The 26,676-nt window shown below is 52.6% G+C and overlaps 1 protein-coding gene and 1 long non-coding RNA gene across 2 annotated transcripts; one reads left to right on the top strand and one right to left on the bottom strand.

Moving 5' to 3' along the window:
* Positions 1–15: 15 nt before the first annotated feature.
* On the bottom strand, positions 16–23,572 carry SLC7A9 (solute carrier family 7 member 9). Its single transcript, XM_025425234.3, has 13 exons — positions 23,401–23,572; positions 22,665–22,783; positions 21,194–21,341; positions 20,733–20,975; positions 20,417–20,542; positions 20,085–20,184; positions 19,462–19,506; positions 18,894–19,017; positions 17,323–17,426; positions 11,571–11,667; positions 10,465–10,614; positions 1,887–2,061; positions 16–399 (listed from the first exon to the last, which is right to left on the bottom strand). The coding sequence occupies exons 2-13, from the start codon at positions 22,758–22,760 to the stop codon at positions 335–337; spliced, it is 1,473 nt and encodes a 490-aa protein (XP_025281019.1). The 5' UTR covers positions 22,761–22,783; positions 23,401–23,572; the 3' UTR covers positions 16–334.
* On the top strand, positions 17,475–24,630 carry LOC125752832 (uncharacterized). Its single transcript, XR_007403251.1, has 3 exons — positions 17,475–21,451; positions 23,127–23,542; positions 23,622–24,630. It is a non-coding gene; the product is annotated as an uncharacterized LOC125752832 (long non-coding RNA).
* Positions 24,631–26,676: the final 2,046 nt, after the last annotated feature.

The raw sequence follows: 26,676 nt of genomic DNA, 5'->3' as shown, positions 1-26,676 counted from the left end.
TTCTTGATCACAGAGTTGAAAGAACACCCTTTATTGAAGTAGGTGTGATGTGCCTGCCCCCGTTAAAGAGTCTCAGCCTAGGTGGCAGCCTCTGAGCCTGGCCACCAGCCATCCGTCAGGTGAGGTCTTCACCCGCTAACTTCAGCAAACACCTGTCACTTCTCTCTAGAACCCCTGCCCAGAGAACCGGGGATATCTAAAAACAACAGTATCATGAACATCCGAATACAGTTCTTTTTTTCTTACGGAAAACATCAGGAAGAAATAACCACAAATATTGCTTACAAAAATAAATTTATCGCAACTTGGACTTGGCTCTGGGAGGCCGAGCTTGTTACTCCAGGGCTTCCTCCGGCGGCACGACTTCCATCAGCATCTGCAGGTGCATGGTGATGGGCTCTGGAAGAAAAGCCGGTCAGAGTGCGGTTAGAGAACTGGAATGAGAAGCTGGCTTCGCTTGCTTCCCGGGGAGCAGTAATACCGTCCCTGCCCCGCGCACGGGGCTGTGTCCCGAGAGCCCAGCCAGGACGACTCCCAACCCGAAGCTACAAAGCAGGTGGTACTGCTCGGCTTTAGAAAACCCAGCCAAGCTGCTCCCTACGAAAACTGTTGGAAGCTGGAACTAAGAAGGTGAACAAACGATCTAGATTTTAAGCAGGATGCAGGCCCGGTGACCGTGGACTAAATATTCAGCTCTCGGTGAGTGGTCATTGCACACGGACAGAGAAGGGAGTCGTGCATCTTCCCCAGAGGACGTGGTTTGGTGGCAGTAAAGATAGCTAGCAGGTTCCTACGGCTTTACTGGGAAGTGGCCCCCAGGGTGGCTCTCCCTTCAGCCCACGTCCCCGGAGCGTGGCTAGATTCCCTATCAGTGGGATCAAACCTCAGCTCATGCTCAGACACGTCGGTTCTCACAGCGACACACGTACTTTCCTTTCTGCCGTCGTGTGCCTGCAACTGTCTCTCCACTTAGGGCTTCCATCAGAGTCAAGAGATTAGGCGGTGGGGATTGCTCTTCCAGGAAAGGAAAAATCCCCAGTAGAAGTAATAAAGCCCTATTTTGGGTTTGGCTTCACTTTGCTGGTCAACATGGAACAGATTCCGCGTCGCCCGTAGTACCAGTGAGGCAGGCCTGCAGGCCGAGCCAGGGGCTGAGCCAGGGGCCGAGCCGCCCAGGCCAGAGAAGGGCATTCCCGGTGCAAAGTCTCAGGGTCAGCCGCGCCCCCACCCAGTTGGGTTTTGCTCCCTGGAACCTTGTAGGTCTCTCTGGGTTGCATTTGTGTAAGTAAACCCCAGAGAGGTGCCTGAGGGCCTGGTTGTGCTTCCCTGTTCGGAGGAGAAGCTGAAGGAGCAGAGGCAGATTTCCAACCACAGTGACTCAGTAAGCATTAGGTGACTGCTGTATACACCCGCAGTGACGCTGCGCAGCCCAATTCGGGCCCTCGTCCCCCACTGTCCTGGTTTGGCTGTGTCTGGGCTGCTGCTGGGCCTCACATGCTGTCTGTGGGGCGGGAAAAGGAAGTGGTTGGATGGGAAGTGCTCTGGAGGCTGCACGCGCAACGATGTGGACATACTTATCGGTACCGAACTGTACACTTAAAAATGGTCGGGACGGTCGATGTTACGCGTATTTTACAATGAGAAAAAAAGAAAAAAGAAAAGCCGATGGTGGTTCCCCTTCCTACTCGTTACAGTAATTGACGGGAGCAAAGGCAGAGGCCGCAGGTGGCCCCCAGAGGTGTCACACGGAGGAGAAGGTGACCTCGGGTCACTGCGTGAGCTCCTGGGATAAGACAGTCTTGGTGGCATCGGGCCGGGGCGGGGGTCGCGGGCCGCTGCACCTGTCCGAGCTTCGCTAACACGGCAGCCCCTCGGCTGGTACTTACTCGAGATTTTCTGAGCCCATCCAAACTTATAGTGGACGAACAGGAAGTAAAAGATAAGGCCGCTCAGTATAAATAGGACACAGTAGAGGTACTCCCACGCGGGTTTGCTGATGATCGGGGCCACGACCAGGAACACGGAGATGAGGGTCACCAAGATGGGGATGAAAATGGGCACCTGCCGGCAGAACCACAGGGTGTCAGGATGCGGCCACGGGCATTCACCTACATCCTGAGGATTTTCGTCCAAGACAAAACACGGACACAGGAAGTCTACGAACTCCGTGTGCCGGTCCTCCAATTTCTGTACTTTTGAGATAATTTTGCCAATCTTATTTTATCCCATCTACCTCCCCCACCCCTTTCCTTAGAATATTAAAGTAAATGTCAGATATGGTGTCATTTTACCTGTGAAACATTTGGGACATGTCCTCCTCCAAGTCCTGAGGAGGACTTTTTGTTTTTAACATGTTTATTCCCTCTCCCTCCCTTTTCCCCCTTTTCCCCTGTCACTGGCTTGTTGTAGGAATTGGATGATTCACCCTTTACAGGGACTTAATTCTAGCTTTGCCCGAGAACTCGCTCCTCTGTCCCTGCACAAGGGTAGTGGATCTGGGGGCAAGGATGCTTCGTCGTTGGAGCAGTGTGCTTCCTCTGGTAGCACGTCGCGGGGCCCTGAATGCCCCTCTGTCCCACTTCCGCTCGCCAAGGTGACGATCCTTCCAGCCAGTGGGCTCAAGGGCCGGGGAGGAAGCCAGAGCCACCAGATCTGGACTCCCCCCGCTTCTCCAGGGAGCTGTTCACTCTTAGCTGGAAATGGCACTTAGAAACCATAAGCTGGGGGGCTGGGGTACTCACGGTTCTTAGGGACAGACAGAAAATATTTTTTTTCCAAGAAGGGAAAAAATTGGCAAGTTCATACTGATATTTCCAATTCATTGCATTTTTCTCCCCCTTAGATTTAGATCTTTTTTTCCTTATGCTTCTGAAAACCTTATTTCTTAATGGCTTTGGCAAAATTCCTTACCTGTTTTACCCTATAACATGCCCATAATAAATAGACAAAATAACTGTGCCAGTATGACCACTACTGGAAGTGTGGTATGAAGAGTAAGATTTCTTGTAGCTCTTTTTAACCTCCGAACATAACCCACAAGGGAGGTTCATTCAAAAAACTGCACTTGACTTTTTCTCTGTGTGGTGTTGTCCTTTCCTTTCCTCATCACAGAGTAAGGTTTCTTACTTCTCTTTGTTTTCGTTTTTTGCGGATTTGTTTTTTTCCCCCTTTTATCTTAAATTTTAAACTACTATAATTTTAAACTTCTGATTGATCTTGCTTTATCCTTCCATCATTTATTTCTGAGAATAAACACACACATAAAAGCTCAACCATCAGGCACACACTCCTCTTTCACCGCCCCCATATAAAAGCTGGCAAATACAAAATTGATGGTTTTACATTTTGCTTTTTCCTATGAATATATGCCAGAGATGGTGCCCCCGCCACACAGAGTATCACCCCTCCATCTTTTACAGCTGCATCCCACTCGACTCTGTGGACGTCTCAAAATGTACTCCACCAGCCTCCCATGGATTGACTTTTGGGTTGGGTGGAGCTTTTCTTGAATACAGTTACTGCTGCAGTAAATACCCTTGTGTGTATTTCATACTTTTGCCAGTATCATCTTGGGGGTAGATTACCCCAAAAGGGGGTGGCTGGGACAAAAGATAAGTGCAAGTGTAATTTTGCTAGACGTTGAGCAGTCCCCCTGCCTTCACAGCAGCTATTCCATTTGTATTCAGACGCCATGTGGGAGGAAGTGGGCTGCCAACCCCCCCCCCCCCCCCCCCCCCCGTGGCCTCTCCAAGATGGGGAGTGGCTGGAGCGTGGGATCTGCCCGTCGGATGGGCAAGCAGCGGCACCTCATCAGAATTGTGGCCTGCATTCTCCTATGGGGGGGGGGGGTGCTTGCTGGGTTTCATTTGCTTCATTTTTAAGAGTCATTGCAGTTTCTGAGCTGTCTCTCCATATTTTTTGTTTGTTTATATGTTCTGTCCATTTTAGGTGTCGATAATTCCCATCTCCATTTTAGGAACTCTTTAAATTAAGGATAGTAGCCCCCGTTTTGTGACATTATTGCAAGGATTATTTCCCCATCTGGTATGCATGTGCATTTTTAACTTTCTTCTCTTTTTCTCAATGCCTAAATTTTTATTTTGTTGGGGTTTTATGTTTGTCACCATTTTCCCCTTATTGCTTATGGATTTTGAGTCCTAGGAAAGATCCCTTCCCCATTTCTGGACTACAAAGCAATTTATATAATTTATATTTTCTTTATGCATCAGCATCATAATATTTACATTTCAGAACCTTCATGTTTTAATATCCTTTTTTCTGAAGAAAAAAAATATCCTCTTTTCTGTTTTGCTGGCTAGTCTTGCATCGGACTGAACTTTGTAATCAACTCCTGCAACTCTAGAAAAAAAAAATCAGATGTATCATGGTCTCATTAAACGTCTAAATTAGGGCAGCCCCCGTGGCTCGGCGGTTTAGCGCCACCTTCAGCCCAGGGCGTGATCCTGAAGACCCGGGATCGAGTCCCACATCGGGCTCCCTGCATGGAGCCTGCTTCTCCCTCTGCCTGTGTCTCTCTCTCTCTCTCTCTCTCTCTGTGTCTCTCATGAGTAAATAAATAAAATATATTTTTTAAATGTCTAAATTAAGAAACAGTGACATCTTGGGGCACCTGATGGCTCAGTCAGTTGTGTCTGACTCTTGATTTTGGCTCAGGTCATGATTTCAGGATTATGACATAGAGCTGCAGGTTGGGCTCCGCACTATGCATGGAGTCTGCTTGAGATCTCCCAGTACCCCATCTCCCCCCCACACCTCCCCCTCTAAATAAACAAAACAAAAAACCTGTAAAATCTTTATGATGCTATTTTTCCTAAGAACATGTAAGGATTTTCACTTGTTCAACTGACCCATTTCTATGTTTCAAAAGAATTCCACTGCTACAACTCAGAGGCCTCACTTCTTATAAAGTTTATGGCTAGGCACTTGTTTATTATTCGTTTTGGGGAATAAGGTGCTCTCTTTGTTATCTCTTAATTGGGTGTCATTTTTATAAATAAAGGCTATTGATTTCAGTACGTTTCTTTTCTTTTTTTTTTAAGTAGGCTCCATGCTAGGCATGGAGCCTAGTGTGAGGCCCGATCTCAGAACCCTGAGATCAAGCCCTGAGCTGAAATCGGGAGTCGGACCCTTAACCAACTGAGCCATCCAGGCGCATTTATGTCTCATTATTTTACCGTATTTCCATGTATTTTTTTCTTTGATTCTTTTGGATGTTACAGAGGCACAATGTATCTTTGAAAGGAGGAAGTTTTAGACTTTAAAAAGCCTTTTCTAATTCTTATGCTCTGAATTGCTTTCTCTTATTTATTTATTTTTTTTTAATTTTTTATTTATTTATGATAGTCACAGAGAGAGAGAGAGAGAGAGAGGCAGAGACATAGGCAGAGGGAGAAGCAGGCTCCATGCCGGGAGCCCGACGTGGGATTCGATCCCGGGTCTCCAGGATCGCGCCCTGGTCCAAAGGCAGGCGCTAAACCGCTGTGCCACCCAGGGATCCCGCTTTCTCTTATTTAATTGCCTTGCCACAGTCTCCAAAATGCAGCTACATGAGAGCTGAAACGGAAGGTATTCTTGAGGACATCCCTCTAGTGCCACCTTCTCAATTACAATAGCCGTTAGCTTTTTGCTGAAGGGGTATGTGTGTGTTCATGCTAAGGAAACAGTTATCAATTCCTATCTGTGTTTTTATCAGTAGTGTATGTTGAATTGTATCTGGCGAATTTTGTAATCTGTAGGAGGTGATTATAGGGTTTTCCTCCATAGATATATTAATACAGTGAAATGTATCCATCCATGAATTAAATCCGTAATTAATAGGTTTTGTGATCCTTGCCGCCCTTGCGGATGTGACTTAGTCATGGGATATTATCTTTTTAATGTAATTGGGTTCTGTTTGTTAAACAATTTAAGATTTTTATATCAATATTCAAAAATGAGATTAGTCTGTGATTTTTTCTTTTTCCCTTTTCTGTGCTTTCTAAGGTTTGGTATCAATATTATAGTTGATAGAAAATGACCCTGAGATCAAGACCTGAGCTGAGATCAAGAGTCAGATGCTTAACTGACTGAGCCACCCAGACACCCTGTTGATAGAAATAATTTGAAAAACTAGTAAAGCAACCTATACCTAACCTTTTATTTTAATTTCCTTAAAGATTTTAAGTAATCTCTATACCCAACATGGGGCTTGAACTCACAAGCCTGAGATTAAGAGTCACATGCTCTACCAACCAAGCCAGTTGGGCACCCTTGTAGCTAACCTTTAAAAATATGAGAGGAAGCACAAACACACAAATAAAAATGGTGAAATTGGGCAGCCCCGGTGGCTCAGCGGTTTAGCACCGCCTGCAGCCCGGGGTGTGATCCTGGAGACTCTGGATCGAGTCCCACGTCGGGCTCCCTGTATGGAGCCTGCTTCTCCCTCTGCCTGTGTCTCTGCCTCTCTCTCTCTCTCTGTGTCTCTATGAATAAATAAATAAAAATCTTAAAAATAAATAAAAATGGTGAAATCATCTCCAGAACATAAGAATTTTTTTAAAAATCATAAAACTAATTTGTACAACTCTATGTAGATAAATTTGATGAAATGGACAATTTTCTGGGAAGATGAAAAGTTACTAAAACTAACCCTGTCAGAATCCGAATTCTCAGGGAAATTCCAAAAACCAGATAATCTGACTAGCGATCTTAAATTCTTTTTTGTTTATTAATTCCTTATGCACTCTTTTGATTTTCTTTGTTGTTCTTTCTCCTGCTTTTTGAGTTGCCTATTTGTTTTCATTTTGATTGCTGTATTTAATGCAGTAAAACTTCCTCAAAGCACTGATCATAGATCATGTCTTACTGTTATTTTTAGGAATTTATATACCTTCATTTCCTATTTGTTGGACTGAAAAGTTTGATTTAAAAAAAATAATTTCCTGTTTCATTGCATTATAGACAGAGAATGTGGTTGGTCTTTATTCCTAATTTTTTTTAATCAAGGTTTTCTTTGTGGCATTTGTCAATTTTCAGACATGTCCCATATGCGCCTGCTATTTTGGGGACTCAGAGCCTGGCCGGGTCTCTAAGATCTGCCGTGGTCTGTTCAGGGCTTGTCACTTGTACTAGTGAGATGTCTGGATCTGTCTTGGACTGAGGGAGACACTTTAAAGTCTGTATGTGTGTCTCCTTGTACTTCCTACAGTTTCTGCTTCATAAAAATGACCTCTGTGTGATTCGGTGAATAGGTTTTCATGCCTGCCATCTCTTTACTGTGAATTTTGGCCATTAGCATCACTAAAGACACTGAAGTGAGTGTCTTGTGCCTGAGTACTCCTCTGATAGGATCACAACCCCTGTTTTCTATTATTTTCCTTTGCTTGGTCTGTCTTTGCTTATCCTCCTTTGCTTATCCTTTTGCTTCTCCTTTCTGTCTTTGCTTATCCTTTTCTACATATTGTCTATCCTTTGTAAACCTGCCTGAAAAATCTTTTCCCTTTAATGGTTGATTTAGGCTCATTTAAACTCTATAAACCAGGGCATCTGGGAGGCTCAGCGGTTTAGCACCTGCCTTCCACCCAGGCGTGTTCTTGGGTCCTGGGATCAAGTCCCACATCGGGCTCCCTGCATGGAGCCTGCTTCTCCCCCTGACTGTGTCTCTGCCTCTTCTCTGAGTCTCTCATGAATAAATAAATCAAATCTTTAAAACAATTTTAAAAAAATAAACTGAATAAACCAGTTTATCAGTGTAACTGACCAGTCTTTGCTCCACACTGTTTTACAGTCCTCTATGCAGGCTTCTACTTATTGTTAGTTTTCTACCCTTAACGAGTGACATTCTGTGGGAAAACTCTCACCTGAGGCCCATTTCTCTTATTTTAAATGGGGAGAAAAGATCATGTATCACAGTCCCAACCAGTGTCCTTAAATACAGCTTAAACACAGTAAATGCATGTAAATACCCAACATGCATCATACCAAGAAGTAGTAACTGCTTTAAAAGTGATTTCCCCCTGACCAGTTAGTACAGTTGTGAACGAGTGGTTACCATGAATGCGGTGACACGGCCCCCCAACGTGAGAGTGACACGTGACTCTCACTTGTCAGTGTGCCTACGCACGATTCTGACTCGTGTTGGATTTGGAGCCCAACTTGAAACATTTCTCTATTATATTTGAGGATTTAAATACTGATTTAATAAATATTAAATAGGACCGATAATGATTATAACTAAATAACTAATAATTATAAACTAAAACCGTAATTGAAAGTTAAATGTAATTGAGTAATATTAATTTCCCCACATAGCTAGCAGGTAGAAATAGGAGTATAAAGAGGTTTATAGATTTATAGAGTCTAGAAAGTTTTGGGATGTTAAAAACTAATAAGCAAAAACAAACAAAAAACCCTAATATGCATTCTACCAAGAAAATGTTAACCAGGAAGATATTCTGATTGTTTCCCTATTGGAGTCTTTATATAGAGGGTCTTTTATGATACGGTGTCTTATACGCATGCGCACATGTTTGTATGTCTTTATTTATTTTGGATCTATCTTTTGGGGTCTATAAATGCTGTTTTTGTTCTCAGAGTTGCCATTATAAATAGTAAATATCACAGCTCACTCTCCTCTTTTCTATACATTGTCTATAATAAGCAGTAATAGTATTAGCTAGGGAGTCTTCTCTTTCCTCCTCCTAATTTTAGATGGTAGCCTGGGGCAGTTTCCTAGGCATGCTTTCCTTAACTGGCACGCTTTCATACGCTTTCCCTTCCATTTTTGTCGTATGATATTGTCAGTGCTCGATGTTTGCATCCTTGTGTCCCCTTTATCTCGCATCATTTAGTCCAGTTCTGTAGTTAAGTGTGTTCACCTTGTGCCACTGACTTTTTGGTTTCTGAAGCTTGTTCTCTAGGTGATTCCTCCTGAGGGTTTCATGTAACAATCCATGCCTTGAGGTGTTTCATATTAGTAACTTTATTCTTTTTTTAAAGATTTGCTTATTTGAGGGAGAGAGAGAGAGAGTGAGAGAGCGCACCTGTTGGAGAGTATGGGGAGGAGGGGCAGAGGGAGGGAGAGCATCCACAAGCCGGACTCTCTGCTGAGCACGGAGCCCAACACGGGGCTTGATCTCACAACCATGAGCCCATGACCTGAGCCGAAACCAAGAGTTGGCTGCTCAACCAACTGAGCCACCCAGACGCCCCTTGGTAGCTTTATTCTTCGAGGTCAATTTGGACATAAAGCCTTTGGCTTATATTTTCTCTCTTTGAATACCCTAAACATGTGCCCCATTGTCTCAGGGTATGAAGTGTCGCTGATGAGAATCCTAATACCTACATTAACTTTATAAGTGAATTGGGGTGGAGGGAGGGCATGACAGGGGCAGTGGACACCCAAAGCATGATCTTTCAAAGTTCCGTAATTTAATCAGAACATATTTCCCTCTTGCTCCTTCTAGCTGATTCTCCAGTGATGTCATATACCTTCCAGAATTTTGGTTCTGGTCCCCTCCTTTCATGGTCCCCCTCCCACTCTCCCCCCTGTCCCAGGAAATGTTTCTTGAATTACAGTTCTAAAGCATTCTGTTGCCTTGGGGTGCTTGGTTGGCTCAATTGGTTGAGCGGCCAACTCTTGATTTCAGCTCGGGTCATGATCTCTGGGTCACAGGTTTGAGCCCCATGTTGGGCTCCTAGCTCCACAGGGAGTTTGCTTGAGGATTCTCTCTCTCCCCGTGCCCCTCCCCCAACTCATGCTTGCACTCTCCCTCACTCAAACCCTTAAAAAAAAAGAATTCTGTTGCTTTTATTTGCTGCTTCTTCAGGGATTCCAGTTCTACATGTGTTAGGGCACTTCTTCCCCTATTTTTGATATTTTCTCTCAAATCCTCTTTCTTTATTTAAGGGATTTTTGTGCAGATGAGAAATCTATTCTACCGTCATGATTTTGCCTGCCAGATGACCTGATTGAGGTGGGACTTCTAAACCCCATGTCTCAGCTGGCTCCAGAGACTTGGTGACAGTCCAGATAACTGTCAGAAAGACCACTAGGCACATTTTTGAAACAAAATCCTAAAGCCAAAGACATTATCCTGTTCTTGTCCTGTTTAAGCCTTCAGCTTTCCTACCTCGTTCCTACATCTGCATTTGTTCAGTAGTACAGCTGTTAACAAAACAAAAGCCTCTAACATAAACAAAATAAGTTCTTTGTCACATTGGCACATAGACCCACCCCGGCTGCGCAGGGAGGTGGCGGGGAACCCCAGTTTGCAGATGTAGACTATTAGTGGTTGCCCGCACGGAAATGGGTGTGGGTCAGAATTCAGGCGCAAACTCCACCCTAAACGATGATGTTCAAGGGAAGAGGAGTAGAGTCAGGTTGGAAACAGATTTTAAGGTAGGTATTTTTAAACCGTTTCAAGAAATCAAAGCGGCTTGTGACATTTGGGGCACAAGACCTACCTTGATAGGCCTTTCCAGGTCTTTCTTTGTGAACCTCATCACAACCAGTCCCAGAATCGTCAGGCCGTAAAAGAGCCACGCAGCAAAACTGAAGTAATTGACCAACGAGTTTATGTCACCGGGGATGATGTAAATAGTCGCTATGATGCCCTAGAGGAAGGAAGAGTGGATTCTTAGGTCACTGGTGCATAAAAACAGGATCCCTGTCACCTCTCAGGAGGTCGAAGAAGCAGCGTTTCCTGTGGATGAACCTGTCGGCATGAACGAACCCATGAATCCCCTTCTAGCTGGAGTGAACCCAGCCTTTGGCCGTGATGAGTGTTCTCCATGACGGAGAGGACCTGGAAACGTGTGACTCTTTGAAGTTGCAGTTTTAAGCGGCGACAGAACAAAATATGCATGTACATCCCACCAGCTCCCTGATGATAAGCTTTTCTGCCAGAGAGTCTTCATCAGGGCAAAGGAGCCCGAGCTGTGACACTCAGCCTGGCTCAGCCTGGTCTTGACCAGCCTGAGCTGCACGGCCTGGGCGGTGTGGTGTGAGGCCTCCCCTAATCTTCAAAGGGAGTGGGCTGATGGACAGCAGTGGTTCTCCTGTGGGGTGGAAGGAGCCTGGCCCCGAGGCTGGGCTTGCATGGTCTGTAGGGGGTGCCACACAACAAAGGACCGTCCCTCCACTGAGAAACTCCAATTAGAGAATGTCAGAGGGCCTCCACTGCACAGGGATGCCGTGACGTCTGAACTGTTGGGCCATAATGAGAAGCAGTGATCCGGAGCCACCTCATAAAGTGGCATATTCTCCTTCCCTGGAAGCTGGTGGGGTTTTGTACAGTTATTACCAGGGACCCAGACATACGAATGTACATGTAAGGACTGTAGAGGGTAGAAAGTTGGGAGAGTCCGTGTCTTTCGTAGACAAATTCAGAACAAGGAACAGACGTTGGGCAACCTGTTGGAGCGGTCATAGGCTTCTTAGTGCACCTACTTCATGTGGAGGAGTAAAGGGAGCCGGGGCCATTTGGAAACCACTGGGCTTAGTGATACTGGTTTACTCCAGAGCCTCTCGGCCTTGAAGGGGGTGTTTTGACACCAGAATTCATACTTACATAAAAGATGATGGCGGGGGCTGGAGTCAGGCGCTTGACACTAATGTAGGAGAGCACTTTGAGCATGTGGCCCTCCCGGCCCGCCACGTACACAAGCCTGAAAGAGCAGGAGGAGAGGGATGGATGGGCACGCAGTCTGTGGTGCCACCACTGGGCTTCCCCACCAAAGCCACGGAGGAAGGGACTCAAGGGCACCTGGTGTGGTCAGTGGGAGTCGGTCTCAGGGAGCTGAGTGAATTTGGGGGAAGTAGGTGGTTAAACGCACCTGAGAGCCATGCTTCCTGGTGCTGAGGGTCAGCTACACAGGGGAGAGCATGGGGGTGGCTTGGGGTTTGGAAAGGACCTTTCAGGAGGAGACTCCTACTCTGTGTCCTCAGAATTATGCTCTTACATAATAGAAAAACCAGTCCAGGGCCAGTGGACCCCAGTGCTTGGAACACCTGACGGAAGCAAGCACAGAGGTGCCTGGCACTTCCTAAACCCAAGCTGTACAGGATTTCCATATTAAATAAAAAAAGGATGCCTGGGTGGCTCAGTGGTTGAGCATCTGTCTGTGGCTCAGGTCATGATCCTGGGGTAGTGGGATTGAGTCCGGCATCAGGCTCCTGGGAGGGAGCCTGCTTCTCCTTCTGCCTATGTTTCTGCCTCTCTCTGTGTGTCTCTCATGAATAAATAAATAAAATCTTAAAAAAAAATAGATCTGAGAGGGGCACCTGGATGGCTCAGTAGGTTGGGCAATATGACTCTTGATTTCGGCTCAGCTCTTGGGACCCTGGGATCTAGTCCCACCTCGAGCTCCATGCTCAGTGCAGAGTCGGCTTGGGATTCTCTCTCCCTCTCTGTCTGCCCCACTCTCCATTTGCACGGACACTCTCTAAATAAATAAAATCTTTAAAAAAAAAATAGACCTGAGTTATGAAGCGGAGACAAATGGAAAATGTAGACAGGAAATTGAGAGAAGAAACAGGGAGCCCCCCGAGTTCCTTGAATGGGGTAAGAGAAACTTGAAGAAAAGCAGAGAGCTTCCATGGAACTGAAAAACAGCTTTTAAATTAAACCCAGTTCTAAATAAAAAACATACCCAGATACAAACATCACAGTGAAAGGAAAAAAAAATTTTTTTAAAGCTTCCAAATTTAAAAGATGAACTACAAAATGAGGACAACCAGAACAGCAGACATGGCACGAGAATATTTTCAAAGCAACCTGGGAAATCGGTTTTCAGATTCCGGGGCTGTATAGCTAAGCCATCGTTCAGGACTCCTGGCAAAATAAATATATTTGCAGGTGAACAGGGACTACGACACATTTTCTCTTCTTCGATCCTCATTGGAAACTATTAAATCTACTCCAACAAACAGAAAGAAACTGAACTCAGGAGTCGTTTGAAGATGCGATGTGAAGGAAACAGCAGTAAGACACGTTGATATGGATGTAAGTACACACGTTTTCAATTCTTATCATGATGAACTTTTCTTGGAGGGGAGGGTTTATAGACAAGGTGCAGCTGATCTACCGGACGTAGCGAAAGGGAGAGAGAGCCCTTGCCGGAGAGGGAGGAGAAGGGAGATGTTTATAGCCTCTGTTAGGTATTTGAGTTAAATTTTAAGGGCAATTGCTAAAAGAACAGAAAGAAAACTTCCACATCAGGAGAGAAAAGAAAAGGCATTTGATAATAAGTCAGGATAAGATTTTTTTTTTTAAGCTATGAAAACACAGTATGTTGGAGATAATCCCACTGTAACAGGAATCCCATCAGATGGGATCAGATGATGATGATCGCGTAGATTGTAGATCCAGGCCAGAGATGCCCTGGGGGGTTGTTGAAAGAGACACAAGCCAAAGCCCCCCAAGGCCGAGGGGGGAAGAGACAAGGGATGGATGAACATGCTACCCGAAGCAGCAGCCCTGAGCCTGTAGGGTCCTCAATATCAATATTGGACAAAACAGAATTTAAGGCAAAATGAGTTCCTGTGGAAAATGGAAGCCATCTGCCAAGAAGATACGAAAACCGGGAGCCCTTGAAACGTAGAAGGCCAAACTTGACAAATCCACTGAGAGCAGAAGATCTGAAGAGTCAAGGCACGGGCTTGACGATGATAGAGAAATCAAGGTGACTAGAACACAATACACCTTATTTTCAAGACCCTAAGAAGCATTTTTAAAACCTGCAGTCAGCCACAAGGGAAGGCGTAAAGCTTCCAAAGAAATGAGATCATAAAGATCCCTCACTCTGACTACACCACCATAAAATCAGAAGTCAGGAATACAAAGTCCGAAAGGGCTCGTCTATTTAAAACTACGTATCTGAACTTTGAAAAAGACATAAACATGGTATCAAGTTAGTTTCCCGAACAAGCCAGTTAACACCGGGAGGAAAGGAGTTGCCAGAGGGAGACAGGTTGCAGGGGTGCTGGGACCTCACACTTTAAACCCCTCAGCACTCACAAACCTCTCCGTAAATTCCACGGGCTCATAAAGCAAGCGGGACGTTTGGAACTGGACACAATCATTGCAAGTGCGGCTGGAGGGCTGAGTAGGCAAGGGGGAGCCAACCACTGACAGGGAGGCACCGTTTCTTCCAGATGGTACATGGCGGGGGTGGGGGGGGCTATGAGGCGTCCCTGTGCACAGGGATAGGACAGGGCCCAGATGGGCATGCTAATAGTGGTATTCAAACCAGGAGGGAAACGACGGACTATTAATAAAAAATATTGGGACAACAGGTAGATGCTTGAGGGAGAAAAGTGAGATTTATGCCTCATATCAAAATGCATTCCAAAAAATAATGCATTCCAAATTGATCAAAGAGCCAATGTAAAATGCTAGGAGAAAACATGAGTGGATATTCTTGAAAGGAGGGAGGTTTGTCTACACGACATGGAAAACTCAGACCCCAGGAAGCAAGAATCTTGGATGTGGCCCCACAAAAATTCTACCCAACACATAATTCATAATTCTGGCCAACCCCCAAGCTGCACAGGTATCCAATTATACAAAGTTAATGCAGAATGGGCCGTAAACCTAAATGTGAGGGCTACACCTATAAAACTTCTAAAGTAAAACAGAAAAGAAACTCTTTGTGATCTTGGGTTGCGCAAAGGCTATTAGAGATGACAACAAAAGCATGATATGTGGGGAAAAAAAAAGTTAAAAACACACACATTTCCAAGACACCAGTAAGAAATGAGAAGACAGGTCACAGACTGGGAGAAAGTATATGTGCAAGTCAGATACCCGAGAGAGGGCTTGTATCCATAATGTATAAAGAATTCTTTTTTTTTTTTTTTTTTGTATAAAGAATTCTTACAACTCACTAAGATGACAAACAGCCCAAATGAAAAAGTGGAGAAGAGATTTGAGTAGACATTTCATCAGAAGACATATGCATGGCTACCCGGCACATGAAAAGATGCTCAGGAGCATCAGGAGTCCTTAGGGAAATGCTGTTAAAACCACAGAGACGTGACTTATCCCCACGAGAAAGACTAATCAAGGAGACCATGCCAAACGTTAGGATGTGGAGAAACTGGGATGCTCATGCATTGCTTCCAGAAATCAAAATGGAACAGTCACTTAGGAAACAGTTAAGCAGTTTCTTCTGTAACAGTTAATCACAAATTTACTGTAGGAGCCAGAAATTCTACTCCTAGGAATCTACCTAAGAAGAATGAACACACACGTGTGTGAACGTGCGCAGTGGGCATTCAAATGGCCCAGACTGGAAGCAGCGCAAACCTCTAGCGACTGGAGAATGGATAGACAAAAGGCGGTGGCTCCGCGCAACGGAAATCCAGCCGTTGCAAGGAATGAGCAGATACGTGCTGTGACATGGGTGGACCTCAAAAATAACATGCCAAGTGAAAGAAAGCCAGATGCAAAGGACACCCTGCATCGCGCCAGTTAAATGAAATGTCTAGAAAAGGCAAGGTTAACAGACACTGGAGCAGGTCGGAGACAGTCCCAGGCCCGGTGCGGCGGGGAGCAGGGGCTAGCTGCAGTCAGGCAGGAGAGAACTTTTGGGGATGATGGGAATGTTCTAGAATCGGAATGTGAGGCTATTTGCACAGCTTTATAGACATAATAAAATCATCGAATTGTATAATTACCAAGTGAGACTTAACGGTGTTTACACCTCAGGAGAGCTATTGAAATCGTGTTCCTGGGGATCCCTGGGTGGCGCAGCGGTTTGGCGCCTGCCTTTGGCCCAGGGCGCGATCCTGGAGACCCGGGATCGAATCCCACATCAGGCTCCCGGTGCATGGAGCCTGCTTCTCCCTCTGCCTGTGTCTCTGCCTCTCTCTCTCTCTCTCTCTGTGACTATCATAAATAAATAAAAATTGAAAAAAAATATTAAAAAAAAAAAAGAAATCATGTTCCTGTGTATTAGCAACAAACTTACCAGGGACTGACATTTAAAAAAAAATTTACAGTAGCACAAAATATGAAGGTTGTTTTTAGAGAGAGAGAGCGCGTGAGTGAGAAAGAACAAGTGGGTGGGGAGGAGCAGAGGGAGCGGGAAAAGCAGGCTCCCTACTGAGCGGGCCCGGGCTCGACCCCGACACCAGGACTGTGTGACCCAAGCCGAAGACAGACACATGCCCAACCAACCGAACCACCCAAGATATGAAATGTTTTGGGATGACCGTGACAAAACGTATGCAAGAGCCACATACTGAAACTACTGCAGAAAGAAAAGAAAAAACATTTTGGAAAAAACTGAAGACCTAAATAAAGGGAGCGGGTCCTTGCCCTCGGGTTAGAGCGATCAACACGGTTAGCGAAGATGGCAGCCCTCTCCAAATTGAGCTACAGATTCACGGCGGCCCTGAGCAAAATTTGACAAGCAGGTTCTCAAATTCGTACAGAAATGCCAAGGATCCAGAAATAGCCGAACGCTCTGGAAGAAGGGAAGTTGCTGGACTGGCACCATCTGTGCTTCGACACAGCGCCGCAAAGGATGGTTTTGCGGTCCTCAAACACGTCCACTGTATCCTCCTTGGCAATTCCGCCCTCGCAAATGAATCCATGCAGGACACCGGGCAAGTGGACAAAGATGTGTTCCAGAATGTTCCCTGTGGCAGTGTTTAAGAGAACAACCCCCCACTGGGGCCGTGAGCTGAGGTTGTGTGACTTTGGGTCAACTGGAATACGATGCAGCTGCTGACGGTCTCCGGGCCGGGAGGGTCCACGGGGCTGGCAGGGCCGGCAGACGATGTGGGTTTGTGTGGGATAATAATCCCACATTATCAGAATGTGGGACAGGAACAGAACCGTGCCGGTTGCTCTCATGCTGCCACCGAGACCGTCGGGGTAAGTGGCAGACTCCCGTGGCCCGAGAGCCCAGAAGGTTACTCTCGGGTCTCCATTACATATATAGTCACGGGGGAAGACGTTCAAGAGACTTCAGTAGGCAATAAATGGGACCAGCGTATCTCCCCATGTCCCCGCATCCTGCCTTGTGCGACGTTGACAGCACTGCCCCCGCCGCTGAGGAGCACAGGGTGGGGCCACCATGCCCAGCACCGGTGCACAAGCTCGGCCGTACGTTTTGCTCTCTTTCCTGGACTTTGGGTTTTCTTATGTTTTTATTCAAATTCCAGTTTTCTGTTATGCTGTGAGGTGTAAGCCCAGCAGGGCCCTGAGGGCTTCTGTCCTGAGGCTGGTCCCTCCTCGAGTGCTGATGGGCCTCTGGTGCCCTCTGGCCTCCCCGCCCCCACCCCCACACCAAGTGAGTGCTGGGGTTCCCTACCTGCCCGCCGTGAAGCAGGTCCCGTTGGCAGCACCGATGGTGGAAAAGGCCACGAACAAGGGAACCACCCAGGAGGCCGGGTAGAGAACGCGGTCACCGAACGTCTGCAGAGAGCAGCACAGGAATCCTTTTTTTTTTTTTTTAAGATTTATTTATTTATTCACGAGAGAGAGAGGCAGAGACACAGGCAGAGGGAGAAGCAGGCTCCATGCAGGGAGCCCGACGTGGGACTCGATCCTCGGTCTCCAGGATCACGCCGTGGGCTGAAGTCAGGTGCTAAACCCCTGAGCCACCGGGGCTGCCCAGCACAGGAATCCTGAGGGACCTGCACACTCCACCCGAGGAAGCTGCTGGGCCTCCCCAGGGCCTGGCCTCTGACTCCCCTCGGGGAAGGAGGACCTACACGACCACTTGACCGCTTCGGAGAAGAACGACATAGCCTCTTCCCCTCCCAGAGGAAAGCGACCAATACTAACTCCACTCCTGACCATCTTGCTCATGGTTGCAGGGTGACCTCTCCTGGGGCTAAGTGTTCCCAGCGACTTGGGGATTAATATGCAAAGCTTAGAAATGCCACCCATGGTCGGGATGCAGGGAGGCTCGGTTTGGCTCCCGGGACTCCATTTAGAGCATAGTCTTTCCCCTTCCTGACACACGGGAGCAGCCACAAGCTCTAGAGAAAGGTTGGCCATCCGTGGGGTGCACGCTCCCCCTCTGATGCCACCATGGTGCCCTTCTGCACACCACCTCACTCCATAAAATCTGGGGACTAAGGTCCAGTTCTTCGCAGAGAAGAACTGAGGAGGCCCTGAGCCTGGATCAACCTTCACCTGTTACCTCCACCTGTTACTCTGAACAGAACCGTGTACAGACCGTAGGGAGTCAGTGCTTCGTCTTTGGTCCAAGTGCCTCCTTGGTTTGAGGGACACTTTACTGACGACCTCCCGACACAGAGAGGCAGACATGTCCTCTCCACCTCCCACCGTCCTAGCTTGTCATTTCACTGTCCTCCCGACACCCCTGGCTTCCCGGTCCCCCCTCACTCAGCGTGACCCTGTTCTCCCCGTGCCCCAGCCACCTGTCCTCGTGGCCCATGACCTCATCGACCCGAGACGGCCTCTCCCCCCGCTCCCCACCCACCCCTGTCGCCCGTTTGCAGTTCCCTTCCTGGCCCGCCCCCGCCCCACGAGGCCTCCAGCGCCTGGACCCCCGGCCTCTCCCACTGGCACCCACATGCATCCCCTTGCCTTCGAGACCCCCCCACAGTATAATCCTGCCCTTTGATCCCTCCCCTGCACTTCCTCGCCTGTATCCATGAAAACCCCGACCCCGGGGCAAACCCGGCCCTATGCCCCCTGCGCCCCGTGCCAGAGCCCAGGCCCCAGGCAGAACCTTCCACCCGCTGGCACAGCCTTTGTCCTCGGGTACGTCCTTGCTGCTGCCCCCAACGGCTGCCTCTGCCCCGAGTCCTAGACGATGACTGCCCCCCCACTCCCCGGGGCACCTCGGCTGGGCATTTAGGACTTGCCCCGGAGCCCAGCAGCCTCCGGCCCCGGGCCCTGGGCACTCACCACGGCCACCGCCTGGGACTGCAGGAGCTCGGTGGGGGTCATGACCGTGAAGTAGGCCACGTTCATGAGAAGGTAGCAGCCTGTCACCAGTGGGATCCCGATGATGATGGCCAAGGGCAGGTTTCTGAGAGCGGCAGGGACCCAGGGTCAGAGCAGAGCACCCGTGGGAGCCCCGCGAGCCTGCGGTTCCTGTCCTGTCCTGTCCTTTCTCGCCAGCCCCATCCCTCCGCCCCAGCCAGCCTGTCCCCGTGGGGGGCCGGGGTCCCAGCTGCTGCGGGAGGCCCACCCCCACCCCCACCCGGGGTTGTCAACTGAGGAAAAAACAAAAGACAAAACCCATCCCACTCTCAGGCTCCGGGGCGGAGAAGTGGGACGTCACCTGATTCACCTGATTCAAACTCAGCCTGACGTAAAGTGGGGGTTCCCGCACCGCCCGGAGCAAAGCCGCGCTCCCACCGGTGGGAATGGGCTTGGGGGGAGCCAGCGCAGCAGGAAGGGGCCCCGCTTCCTCGGGGAGACAAGCGGGCTTGCGGGCCCCCGCTCCCCCCACCCGACTCTGCTTTCTCACCTGAAAGGGTTCCTGAGTTCTTCCGTGATGTAATTGAGCTGATTCCTAGGAGGGAAAAGTCACGCGAGTGACCTCCTTCGGCCTTCCTTGCTTACGCGCGTGCAACACAACCCAAGCGTCTCGTTGGAGACTCTCCGGAGAAGGTTCTCCCGCGGGGCCTCAGGGTGATCTCTTTCAGAGAAAGCCCGTGACGGTGCCCCCCCCCGCCCCACTGCGAGGTCTGCACGTCTGTCAAGCGATAGGCCTTTGCTCTCTGGGAATCATGAAAATTTTCCAGAACCCTCGGGAGCAACGGGTCCCCAGGCTGCTTGGGAAACCTGGAGGGTTTTGCGGGAGGGAAAGGCCAGGGTGACGGGCGGGGGGCCAGGCTTCTTCCTCACACGACACGGGCAGGACCTCGCATCTCCGCCGTGGGGTGGACGCGCTGCGGAGGCTTCTGGCCTAGTCGGGCGCCCGCCCGTCTCCGTGTCCCCCTCGGGGCCCAGCCTCGGCCACCGTGTGGCCCGCGGAAGGGGCAGGGGTCTCGGGCCTGCGGGCTCGGAGGGCGAGCGAACCGAGGGGCGTGTGGACATGAGCCCCCCGAGCCCCGGGGCTTCTGCAGGAGCCCGTCCCAGCGAGCCTACCAGCCGTCGTAGGCCCAGAGGCCGTTATAGAAGGCCAGGCTGATGGCGCCCACAGACAGCTTCGCGCCCTCGAAAGAATTCTCGAAATTCCTTGTATTTCCTGTAATGAAGCCAGACAGCGAACTGTGGGTGTCAGAGGACCGCACCGGGACCCCGCGGCATCTCCACGACCGAAGGGCGCCGCCGTGACCTCAGGTTATCACGCGAGCTCCGAAAGGCCGGGAATCCAGAGCGGCCCCTTGGCACCCCTGCCGGGCTCCCCGAGGGACAGGCCGCGGGGGACGAGGCCCAGCCGTGTGGCACCCGCCCTGCCCGCCCCGGGGCGCGCTCACCTTGGGCCAGGAGGACCAGGCCCCCGATGATGATGACGGCCACGATCACCAGCTTGGCCCCCGTGAACACGTTCTGGACGTAGCTCCCCAGCCGCACGCTCAGCGAGTTCACGGTGGTGATGAGCACTGGGAAGAGCCAGAACGGGGGTGACGGCGCCCCCGGGCCCAGCACCCCCCTTCCTTTCCCAGGGGCCCGGAGCTGCCCTCGCAGCCGCCCCATCGGCAGGTGTGCCTGGCGGGGACCTCGGAGCCCCGCGATGCGGAAGCGGCCGGGCCCCAGGCGAGGATGACCCGGGTGTCACCCGTGAGTACTTACAGATGGCAGCGGCCGCGAGGCACTTCACCACAGCTTCGGGGGGCTTGCAGCCTGAGTAGAAGGGCGCAGAGACGTACTCGGAGAAACTGAGGCAGATGATGGCGAAGGAGGTGGGCTTTATGACGAACAGGCTGGTCCAGGAGAAGAGGTAGGCGGGGATGGGCCCGAAGGCCTCCAGCAGGTAAGGGTACTCGCCCCCCGACTTGGTGATCATCGTACCAAGCTCCGCAAAGCACAGGGCGCCTGGAACGCAGAGAGGCGTGGGGCGAGGGTGAGGCCTTGCCCTGCTCCCGGGGAGCCCCCCCACTTCTGGGGCCGCCCCACCGGGCCCCCTCGGCTCTCTGGCCGGTCTGCACTCGTGCCCCACAGGTGCTGTGCGGGACCCCAGCAAGTGCGGGCCGGGGTGCGGAGGGTGCCCGCCTGCCTCGGGGAAGCTCCCCAGGGAGGCCCGTGTTCGTTACCCAGTGTTGCCAGGACCCCACAGGCCACCCAGATGATGAGACAGGGCCCCACGGCCTCCGTGTTGCTGAGCACAGACTTGGGGGAGATGAAGATCCCAGAGCCGATGATGGTGCCCACGATCATGCAGATGCCGCTGAGCAGGCCCACCTGGGATGCGGCACGGAGGGCGGTTAGGGCGCCCCCCCCAAGCGCAGCCCCCTCCCACCACTGCCGGCCCAGCTCCCGTCAAGCCCGAGCACCGTCACCACGGCCGGCCGGTGAGTCAGGCAGGCCCCCGTCACGCCCATTTTACAGAGGAGAGTGCGGAGGACAGACGGGTGATGGTGCTTCCCCGGGAGTCCCCGCGCAGCACCCCTGGCTTGGGCGGCGCCCCGACCTCTACCCCCGACTGCCCTTGACAAAGCGGCGCAGACGCCCAGATGGGTTTAAAGGCTGACTGAGCAGAGAAGTCAGGGCCCTGGTCTGCGCCAGGGGCCTCCCGGGGAGCAGGGGGGAAGGGGGGTGCAGGGGGAGATCCAGGGGCCTCCTGGGGAGCGGGGGCGGGGGGGTGCAGGGGGAGACCCAGGGGCCTCCCGGGACAGAAGCACCCAGAGGCCGCCGAGCTCTGATGCCGTTTGGCAGGGAGTGACCGGGGCGCTGGCAGGACGGCCTGGGCTCTTCTCCCCTCGGGGCCTGTTAGGCTGATTGACCCCGGGGCCGCGGGAACCCTCCAGAACCCTTCCTCCTGCTGAGGTCTGCACTCACTGGAGCTGCCCCCAGTTTAGGAACGAGTGGAGGACACACCCCGGGGTCAGCTCGGTGCTTTTTAGGGGGAGCGACACCCCTTAGCCAGCCCCTAGGGACCCCAGACCCCGGGCCAGCTCGCAGGCAGCCGAGCCAGCCCCCGTCCCTCCTCCGGCCCCTGCCGCCCGCACAGCCCAGCCCGCCAGTGGGGCCCTCGCCGCCCCCTGACCCCCCGAAGCCGACCGTCCACGCCCCTCCTAATCGCGTGGAGCCCCCCTGCCTTCCAGCCCCTGAGGGACACTGCCCTCCGCCCCTGGGGCGCAGGCCCCCCCAGTCCAGCCACTACTGCGGTCCATCTCACAGGATCACCCACGCCCCACCCATGTCGCACGCGCACCCCTGCTCGACTCCCTACAAAGGAACGTGTTTCCCATCATTGAAGGAACATGTTGAGGGACAGGCCGGGGGCAGCTACTCGGTGGAGACCTATAGAGGGGGCGGCCCACGGCAGAAGGGCCCCCCGACCGTCCCCCCGGGCCCGAGCAGACCCCAGCCGTCCAGGCCCTCGCCCGGCGCTGCGAAGCACCCACGCGTTAGCCTCACAAAGAAAATGCAGGATTCACGGGCCGGAAGGCAAGAGCTCAGCCCCCAGAAGTGTTGGCTTGGAGGTGTGCTTTCCAATCAGAGATCGGGGGGCTTCGCGGGGCCGCCGCTCGCCGCCCGGGCCCTGCGGGGGGACGGACTTGCCTCCTTCTGGAGACTCGTGGTCTTGGGTTCCTTGGCCTGGATGCTCCCCGTGGACCTCTCGTCGTCTCTCCTGTTTCTCAGGCTGTTCTCCTCCATTTCTCCCGCCGGTCCTAGGGGGGCTGCGAGGAGAGCACTCGGCCCAGCCCGGCGGTGGCGGCCAGGCCAGGGCACCCCTCGGCCCCCCCCGTGCCCAGCTCCACTCCACCAGCAGCGCCCAGCTAGGGCAGGGACGGGCACCTGCCGACCCCTCAGGGATGGTGTGCGGGGTCCGGGCCGACCCGGGGGAGGGGCTCCCGTGCATTTGCTCTGGCGCCGCAGAAGCCCCCAGGGCCCCCCCCCAAGCTGTCCGCCCCTGCTCGCCAGCAACGGCGCACCCCAAAGTCGTTCTACGTCCAATTTCTCTCTTTCTCTCTGTCTGTCTCTGTCTGTCTGTTTCTCTCTCTTTTTACTTTTTTCCAAAAGTAAAAAGAAGTATTTTACAACATCCTGGAAGACCCTTGGTGGAACCGAGTCCAAGGACGGCACGCATCGCCCATGGTCACGTCCAAGGCGAAGGCACCGGGCACAGGGCAGCCCCGCGGCGGCGATGCTCCCGCGCTGAGCGACAGCAGCCGCGAGATGCTGGGGGGATCAGCCCGAGGCCGAGCCGGGGTGCTCCCTTCCTGCGCCCTTTCCCTAAATAAAGTCCCTCCCAGGCCCTGGGGGGAGGGGGCTGCCCACCGCCCTGCGGCCTTACCTTTCCTCGCCCTCGCAGTGCCCGGGGAGCTGCCCAGCTCGGCCGCCGGCTGTGTCTGCGCGTCTGCACGGACGCGCCCTGGGAATGGCCATGTCTTGTGCCCAGGAGTGGAGGACGCCAGAAGGTACAGAGGTCAATAAAGGTAATTATTAAACACCTCTTTTTTTTCTTTTCTTTTCTTTTTCTTTTTTCTTTTTCTTTTTCTTTTTTTTTTCTTCCAGCAATGAAGCCTGGATCCCGCGCCCACAAGGGGAGGAGGGCCAGGCACAGGCCAGTTCCTGCGCACAGATGTTCCCGTGCTGTCGCTCACTGTTCTTTCCTTAACCAGAGCCCCCCCACATCGGGTGCATCTTGTCAGGAGATCCCTCTAAAAACTGGCAGCGGAGGGGATAAACTTTGGAACCAGCTTCTTTTATTGCCTTAATAAGCTAGATTTACAGCCGGGGGCAGGCGGCACCCGGGGGGACCGCCGGCCGGGAACTCGCTGCGGGTCAGGGCGGGTGCCAAGCCCGCAGGACCGTGGGTGGGTCTTTCCCGCTCCCCTTTGGGGGTGACTGGGCTCCGGCCCCGCGGACCCGCCCTGCTCCGTCTGCACCTGCAGCCGCCCAGCTCCGTTTGGCCCCAGTCTGTGTTGATGGGCTCGTGGGGTGGAGAAGGGGCTGCGCATGTCCCCAACCTGCTGGGGAAACTGAGCCCAAGAGACAATGAAGTATGTGAAGGCCCCGGAGCTCCAGCCAACGCCCCCCCCCCCCATTCCAGAGGTCCGAGTGTGCTCAGAGGAGCTGGGGACAGACCCACCCTCCCGTCCCTCCCCTCCAGGGCTGACTCGGGTGGCGGCTCTAATCCCTTGTCCCAGATACGTTCTCAGCGGGGAGCTTTGTACTGTTATCACCACCGCCTCCTCCGTTGTTTCCGTTGTTTCGCGCTGGGCTAAATCTGACAGCATCTTACATAGAGACCAAAGGTCACAGGAAGGAGCAGGACAAGCCACAGGGGGTCCCCAGGGAGCACTGTGGGGCGGGCAGGGCCTCAGGGCTGTCCCCAAAGCCATCTGGAGGACATGGGGACACTCGCTGCCGCGAGTCCGCGCTCCCCAGCCCACCGTGCCCCCCGCCCCCCCAACAGGGCCGTTCCTGTGGCTGCCGGGCCCTGGCGCGTCTGTATCTGCACAACACTGCAGAACACAGAACACTCCTGGGGTCAAAGTTGCCTCCAAAGGGCTGCTGTTCTCAACAGAAATCATGTGAGGAGGGCAGGGTGGGTGGCGGGTGGGAGGGCGACGCCCAGACCAGGCCGGTGGCCACGGGTGGCTCAGCCTCTCCGCAGGCGCCCAGATCCGAATCTCGAGGGGGGCCGGTCCCGCACAGCCCCCACGGCCGCCGCAAGTGTGGGGCGTGCAGGATTGGCGTGGTCCGGCCTCTGGGGCCTCTGCCGGGGAGTGTGCACTTGCTAAGGGTGAGAAGTCGCTTCCGTGCCCCTGGGGTCGCGGGGGAGCACTTCCTTCCCCAGGCTGCCGTGTGGTGTCAGCTTTCCCCTGGCAGAGGGAGCGTTCCACTCCTTCCGTAAATCGCCCCCACTCAGGGGAGACAATCTGGATGTGCCCCACCCCCCCGGCCCGGGCTCCTGGAGACCTTGGCCCCCACTCGCGCGCCCAGCCCTCCCCCCAGGGCCCAGGTGGCCCCCGCTGCCTGTTCCCCTCCGGGCGCTTCCCGGCCCCTTGCACCCGTCCTTCTCGCACCCCCCCCCCTATTTCTCAAGGTTCTGGGAAGCTCTTGACCTTCACTCAAATGTGCTTGTGGTCTGCGCAGACGGACCCGCGTCGCGTCTGCGTTTTTCTTACCGTTTGGGACGTGGTGCGGCGTCTTTGCGTCCCTTCTGCAGGAGCCCAGGCCCCAGCCCGTGCTGCGCAGCCTCCTGGCCTCTCTGGTCCTCCGAGCCCCGGAGGAAGGCTCAGGCCCCCACGTCGTCGCTCCAACCCGTCCCGGCCTGCCGCCTTTCTCACACTGCCTTCTGTCGAGGCCGCGGGCCGTGGGCCTTCCCGCGGCGGCCGCCCCGGGCTCGGGGCCTCCGGGCTGCGAGAGCAGAGAGCCCGGGCCTCCCGCTGCCCTCCAGGCGGGAGAACCTGCGGGGAACCGGGCACGGGCTCCGCGGTGGAGGTGGAGCGGCTGCCTTGGGCTCAGCGTGACCCCGGGCCCCGGGATCGAGTCCCGCCTCGGGCTCCCTGCAGGCAGCCTGCCCCTCGCTCTGCCTGGTCTCTGCCTCTCTGTGTCTCTCACGAATAAATTAATATATAATATATAATATATATATATATATATTTTATATATATATATAAAAGAATCAGTGGAATGTGCCGAGTCCTTAAATGCCAAGGATTTACAGTCTCACCATAAAAAAATTAGCACGGGGGATCCCTGGGTGGCCCAGCGGTTTGGCGCCTGCCTTTGGCCCAGGGCGCGATCCTGGAGACCCGGGATCGAATCCCACGTCGGGCTCCCGGTGCATGGAGCCTGCTTCTCCCTCTGCCTGTGTCTCTGCCTCTCTCTCTCTCTGTAACTATCATAAATAAATAAAAATTAAAAAAAATTAAAAAAAAAATTAGCACGGGAATTCCCTCCCTCCTTGTCACACGAGCTCCCTGTTTGCTCCTTCGCCCCGGATCCTCTCTGTCCCTGGGACTCTGGCTCAGCACGTCACCTACGTGGAGCCCCGCGGTATCTGTCCTCGGTGCCCGAGACGCGTCACTCGGCTCAGCACACGCGTGCTCCCGCGGTGCAGCAAGGCCGGCCCTCGGGGTTTACCCGGAAAGAATGGACACATCCCCACAAAAATGTCCTGCGGATGTTCCGAGCAGCGCCGGGCTCAGGCTCTCCGCGGGCGTGGGGAGGGCGCGGGGAGGGCGCGGGGAGGACGCGGGGAGGATGCGGGGAGGACGCGGGGAGGACGCGGGGAGGACGCGGGGAGGACTTGGGGTCTAGCTTCTCGTTTGGATGCGGGACACCGAGGTCCGTACTGCTGGTGCGGAGCCCGCGGAGAACCCACGGGGAGGCGCGCCCGGGTGGCTCGGTGGCCAAGTGTCGCCTTGGGCTCATCCTGAGACCCCTGAGTCCTGGGACCGAGTCCCACATTGGGGTCCCCGCAGGGAGCCTGCTTCTCCCTCCACCTGGGTCTCTGCCTCTCTCTCTGTCTCTCATGAATACATAAATAAAATTTTTGGAAAAAAAAAAAGGACAGGTTGCCCAGAGCGACCCCGACTTTGGATCTGGGAACACCTAG

Source organism: Canis lupus, chromosome 1 (assembly GCF_003254725.2).
Source record: "Canis lupus dingo isolate Sandy chromosome 1, ASM325472v2, whole genome shotgun sequence".
In the NCBI taxonomy this organism is placed as follows: domain Eukaryota; kingdom Metazoa; phylum Chordata; class Mammalia; order Carnivora; family Canidae; genus Canis; species Canis lupus.
The sequence above is the reverse complement of the archived record's forward strand: the minus strand, read 5'-3'. Positions and strand labels throughout refer to the sequence as shown.

Bases quoted from the DNA above. Each gene is read 5' to 3' on its own strand.
- SLC7A9 (XM_025425234.3), bottom strand. From the start codon at position 22,760: ATGGAGGAGAACAGCCTGAGAAACAGGAGAGACGACGAGAGGTCCACG. The intron at 19,018-19,461 runs GTGAGAAAGCAG...TGCCGCTCTCAG, and splicing joins GAACTCAGGAACCCTTTCAG to AAACCTGCCCTTGGCCATCA. The intron at 10,615-11,570 runs GTAAGTATGAAT...TCCTTCCTCTAG, and splicing joins CCCCCGCCATCATCTTTTAT to GGCATCATAGCGACTATTTA.